The sequence below is a fragment of the Neltuma alba genome, unplaced genomic scaffold (assembly GCF_004799145.2).
Source record: "Neltuma alba isolate B1F8T4 unplaced genomic scaffold, ASM479914v2 tig00001797_pilon, whole genome shotgun sequence".
Classification (NCBI taxonomy): domain Eukaryota; kingdom Viridiplantae; phylum Streptophyta; class Magnoliopsida; order Fabales; family Fabaceae; genus Neltuma; species Neltuma alba.
In genome coordinates this window covers 14,375-20,112 of record NW_021632619.1, presented here as the reverse complement: position 1 = coordinate 20,112, position 5,738 = coordinate 14,375, and the positions used below count along the sequence as shown (strand labels likewise).

The window sequence follows — 5,738 nt, the reverse complement described above, 5'->3', positions numbered from 1 at the left end:
TGCGGAAAAGTACTTCTGAAACCATGGTTTTGGGTTTTCCAAACAGCCCCTTAGTCCCCACCCTCAGGACGGAATTTTAACGCAATGGCAAAAAAATCTACAAAAAAAAAAAAGGGACGGATTTTTAACGCTACGCGGCTTTTCTTCTTACAAAAGCAACCCATTCCCGCTTTGATGTCACTCCCCGTTGGCCTTCTGCTCTTCTGTGTGCCTCTTCTCGGAAGTGTTTTTTCGATTTCCTTCTCTGCAACCATTGCCCTAATTGACCTTATTCGACGCAAGGATCTATCTTGTTCGCACGCCGTAAGTCTTTCTCTTGATTTGTTTAAATATTTTTCATGTCAGAGTTGTAGCGTATCTCCACCACACCATATTCGGATCTTCTGACTGAAATTTACTGTTGTTTCTCTCTTTGCTTGGCTGAAGTTATTTCTTCATTGTCACCACTTTCAAGTTGCAACCATCGTCACTGTGAATAAGTTGCCTAACGCTCAAAGGCACATTGCTTGTAGTAAGATGATTTGAATTATTCTATTCTTGCAAAATGTAGATATTAATTGTATTTGTCTGCCATTAAAATATTATTTTCTAATTCATTTTTGCCCCTGTACGGTTACTCATTGAAGCTTTTTCCATGCCTGTGCTGGCGAAATTCCTCATGATGCCATTTATATATCTTTTTCTTTCTCTCACTGCGATCATTGTGGCATATGTTGCAGAATGTCTTGTTGGAAATCTCGTATATAACTAATCGAAATCTTAATCTTAATGAAGTTTGTTTGCTGTGTTTTCAGTTTGGGAACATAAAGCTTCTGCTGCGTTTGGAAAATTACAAGCATGTTTGGTTCAACAAACCGTAAGCCTTGCCCCCTAATGCCTTACTTGGCTATAGCACTCAAGCTAACAAACTGCTATAGGGCATGCAAATGGACTAAACATAGAATTATCGTCTGAAAATTTATTCTAAGATGTCACTCAATTCTGTATTTTTATTTCTTGTCTACGTCAACATTAGGTGATACACTATTTTTGTGGTGGTTCTACTCTTGCTGCCCTCAGCACTGAAATTCATCATTGTTATTGCCTTTATGTTCAACCTGATTTTTCAGCATTCTGTGGTCTTATTTCTTGAAGTATTTAGGTTTTGATTTGTTTCTTCTGACCTTATGGCTATCACGCAAACAAAATCTGTTGATGCTTTTGATCATCAAAATTGAGCCAGTTCTATTTGGTCTCATAATTGATCATATTATTGCATTTTATTTTATTATGTGATACGTGGAATATTATTTCTTGAACTGATCACTTGTTGGATGTGATAGCTTTTTTTATATTGTGATTCCACATAGAGCATCTTGCTTCTTTTCTTGCCGTCTGCTTCTGCATCCCATTAATAAGGTGACATCATTTAACAGCTATTGGGCAATCATCTTCAAGTCCACTTGGCTTCCAATCAGTTTTTGGGCAGACCAATGCATCGAGTAGCGGCCCTTTTGTCCCAAAGCCATTTGGTAGTACAACACCACTTGGCTCAAAAACTAGTTCTTTGTTTGGAGGTGCTTTGACTGGCGTAGTTGGTGCATCTTCCCTCTCTTCAACGACCACCTTTGGTGGTTCTTCTTTGCCAGCCTTTGGCAGTTCAGTGCCTGCTTTTGGGTCATCTTCAACTTCAGCTTTTGGCAATTCATCTTCATCGTTTGCAGGTAGGCAAGTGCACATGACTTGTTTGTTATACTTTGTTATTAGAAGTGTATCTTTAGTGTTAATCAGATTCACTTATTTGAATCCTTGGAAAACAAGTGTACGGCGGATATGTCTAATGGTGTAGAACACTATATTTGACTGATTGCATTCTGTCTTGTTTAAAATAAGATAAAGACAGAGTGCATACGCTTACATGTATATGCTTGAAAATGCATGACTATGTTGAGGGCCTCTTTGAGTTCGATTATGTTGTCTATATCACTAGGAAGAACAAATAATGTGGCATTTTCTCTAGACTTGTTTCATCTGGTTTAAGTTTCCTTGATGCCGGTGCTTGATGTCGTTGGAAGCAAGAGTTAATAAAAAATATTGGTGATGATTTTCATATGTGCATGCTATTTCTTGTGCTCTTTAGAGAATTGGATTACAGCATCTAGGGACTACATCAAATTTTTTACCATTCCTTTTTTTGTTATGGCTTCCTTGACTTTACTTCTTATACGGACAGCCATCAGTACCCTTTGTCCTGTTTTCCCACCTCCTTTGATATTTTAATTTTGACTAATGTTCTAGAATCTGCTAAGCTTTACTTTGAACCATCTGACTTTTATATTGTTTTATGAGGTCTTGTTAGAAAAATTCAGGCTTGTCAGTATAATCTCAACGTCTTACAATTAATGCTGATGAAATTCTCCTGCTCTTTAGGGTTGTCTACCTTTGGCCAAAAACCTGCTTTTGGAGAGTTTGCAGCTTATGCTCGAATGAGTCCTTTTGGAGGTGCTGGACAACCATCACAAACGGCATTTGGGAGCAGCATATTCGATTCTTCGACACATTTTGGTGCGTCATCTCAGCCAACACTTGGCTCTACGAGCACCCCCGTCTTTGGTTCTGCAAGCACTGCTGCCTTTGGTTCTACAAGCGCCCCAACATTTGGGGCAACTAGCGCCCCTGCATTTGGTTCAACCTCAAGTCCAACTTTTGGCCACACATGGAATGCGGTTGGTGTAAGCTCTCCTGCATTTGGAGCTGGTGAAGGATTTGATGCGTCAAGTACCCCTTTATTTCATTGTTCAGCTATTCCAGTATTTGGGACTTCATCCACTCCTGCATTTGGTGCTTCTAGTACTCCTTCCTTTAGTTTTGGATCCACTATTGGTAAGTCTACTTCAGCATTTGGTAGCAGTCCATTTGGGAGCACTTTTTCATCTGTTGCAGGACAAAGTTATCCATTTGGTGAGTTTAGAATTTGGAATTATGAATAATTTAATTTTGACATTTATATATATTTTAAGTCAAAAAGGGACTTTTAATTTTTTTATATCTTTTCGTATCTTATGTGTTGAATTTTTTATGCCAATTTTATGTCTTGTGCTACAATTGAAAGTCACCTATGCATTTTTTCTCATTCAGGATCTCAGACAACTTCATCAGCTTTTGGAAGCACTGGTATTGAGAACTCTGGTTCGGGGGGTCATCGGGGTGGGAGTAGAGTCATTTATTATGCACCAATGACTGAAGAAGATGGTGGTACCTCTAAATTGGAGTCCATATCAGCTATGCCTATTTACAAAGATAAAAGCCATGAGGAGCTAAGATGGGAGGAGTATCAAATTGGAGATAAAGGTGATTGCCATTATTATTCATCAATTAATAGTGTGTATTCTTTTTTTTTTTTAAGTTTTGGTGGTTTTTATGGCATAATGAACTTGATATTTCTATAATACTCAATACAAATTGAGATGGGCTACTCTGTTCTGCTCAATCTATTAGCTTGGTCTGCTTTAATTCATCTTTTGGAAGACAGAGTTCTCCATTTTGTGAGTTTAGAATCTGAAATCATGAATAATTGAATACTGACATAGATGGTGTGTGTGTGTTTGTGCATTTAATTTACAAGCGGCTTTTTTTTTTTTTTCAAATACCTTTTGCATCTCATGTCTTGAAACTCTGATGCCTTCTTTATGTCTTGTGTTACAATTACAAGTCACCTTTGCATATTTTCTCATTCAGGATCTCAGATGACTTCATCAGCTTTTGGAAGTACTTCGACATCTACATTTGGTGCTAACTCTCCATCACCTCTCTTTAGTTCTTCTATTGTTCTGGGTATATGCATTGGACTTACCTTGTATGCCTCGTTGTCACTAATAGGATTTTTGTGTATGAGATGCATATTGGTATTTTTCGACCTCTTTTCAACTTTTCGAGGACAGAGATCTCTATTTGGTGAGTTAAGAATTTAGATTTATGCATAATTGAATTCTGACATGATATATATTTTTAAGTTACAAAAGGCTTTTATTGTTTTTTTCATATTTTTTTGTATCTTATGTGTTGAAATCTTGATGCCTTTTTTATGTCTTGTGCTACAATGGAAAGTCACCTTTTGCATATTTACTCTTTCAGGATCTCAAACCACTTCATTAGCTTCTGGAGGTACTGGTGTTGGGCATTCTTGTTTCGGGCGTCAGAAGGGTGGGAGTAGAGTTGTTAGTTATACACCAACAGCTGAAGTAGATGTTGATACCTCTGGACGATCTGCTAAATTGGAGTCCATATCAGCCATGCCTATCTACAAAGATAAAAGCCATGAGGAGCTAAAATGGGAGGACTATCAAATTGGAGATAAAGGTGATTGTCATTGTTAATTAATTGTTTATAAGTTTTAATTTTGCTGCTTTTCATTGCACTAATGAACTTGATTATTTTATGATATTCTATACAAATTTAGGTGGGCCACTAAGTTTTGCTCAGTCCACTGGCTTGGTTGGCTTTAATTCAACCACCCCCCAGATAAACACATTTGCTCCTTCTCCAGCTTTTGGTCAATGGGCTGCTAATGCTTTCTCTACTTTAACCCCTTCTAATCCATTGGCAATAATGACTTCAGCTTTTACCACTGGCTTTGGGACTTCATCTACTCCTGCCTTCAGTTAATCAGCCTTTGGTACTTCGACGTCAGCAGCACCACCTCCTATTTTTAGATCATCAACATCTATATTTTGAGCAAACTCTCCATCACCTCAGTTTGGTTCTTCTCTTGCTCTAAGTTTAGGCATCGGACTTGACTTGTATGCCTCGTTGTAACTAGTAGGATTTTTTTTTTTTTAATGAGGTGTATATGTCTATTTTCAGACCGTTGGGTATTTTGATATGATTATTGTATTTGGAACTTGAATTATTTCTCCTTTTGAATTATACTGCAACTGGGACAGTTCTGTTACTTGGATGGACGTCATTGGAATTCTTTCATGTGGTTGGAGCGACGTTGTTGGCTTTCTGTTAATACAATTATGTTTTGATTCAAAAGCTCTTGTGTTGTGATGGCTTATCGGACGTTGATTCTAGTGGGCTTGTGCGTAGGGTAATACATCCTCGTGTGATAATTGTGCCCTAAGTCCCATTGTATTTGTTAATGTTAGTGTTTAAGCATGACCAGTTTGTTATGAGGAATGTGTTTACAGGCAGGGTAACGTGTCATCTACAGGTTTTATTCTTTTTTTTTTTTTTACCGTGGCTAACCTTTTTGAAACAATAATTTATTCCTCTTCTATTATGGTAGCCTTTCCATATTGGTTTCTTTCTTTTCTACCTCTATAGTATTCTGAATGTTTTTTCCCCCCCGGTAAACAGTATTGTAAATGGTTTTAATAACAAAGCGAACAATCTGTAAGGATGTGTGACAAATAGTATATAGTAAAGGTAAATACATGACCTTAAGTCATAACTCAAAGTAATCGTATGATTTGTGAGTACTTAAGCACCAACTTGAGCTTGCAAATAGGGTAATGAGGATAAACACAAGACTTCATGTTATGCCTTGAATGAATGATATGAATAGAGAAGCATGTATTTGAGGCTTAGCTTTCAATTGACTTCACTTAGATAAAATCTTGAGAATGGAATACAAAAGTCAAAACAAACTTCTAGTTAAGATTTGAATTTCTGTTCTAAACAAGAGACTAAGCACATGAAAGATATGGATCATTATAATTTCATGAAGTGGAGTAGATGATTTGAGGCACTTAATT

The 5,738-nt window shown here is 37.2% G+C and overlaps 1 protein-coding gene across 1 annotated transcript; it reads left to right on the top strand.

Moving 5' to 3' along the window:
- Positions 1 to 200: 200 nt before the first annotated feature.
- On the top strand, positions 201 to 5,016 carry LOC114711777 (nuclear pore complex protein NUP98B-like). The gene is made up of 9 exons (XM_028896205.1): positions 201 to 303; positions 795 to 856; positions 1,416 to 1,703; positions 2,410 to 2,940; positions 3,118 to 3,330; positions 3,718 to 3,768; positions 3,859 to 3,933; positions 4,114 to 4,338; positions 4,439 to 5,016. The coding sequence occupies exons 2-9, from the start codon at positions 838 to 840 to the stop codon at positions 4,642 to 4,644; spliced, it is 1,608 nt and encodes a 535-aa protein (XP_028752038.1). The 5' UTR covers positions 201 to 303; positions 795 to 837; the 3' UTR covers positions 4,645 to 5,016.
- The last annotated feature ends 722 nt before the right edge of the window (positions 5,017 to 5,738 follow it).

What these genes read in the sequence shown, in the direction of transcription:
- LOC114711777 (XM_028896205.1), top strand. An exon ending in GTATCAAATTGGAGATAAAG is followed by an intron (nt 3,331 to 3,717) that starts GTGATTGCCATT and finishes TTTCTCATTCAG; the next exon opens with GATCTCAGATGACTTCATCA. An exon ending in AGGACAGAGATCTCTATTTG is followed by an intron (nt 3,934 to 4,113) that starts GTGAGTTAAGAA and finishes TTACTCTTTCAG; the next exon opens with GATCTCAAACCACTTCATTA.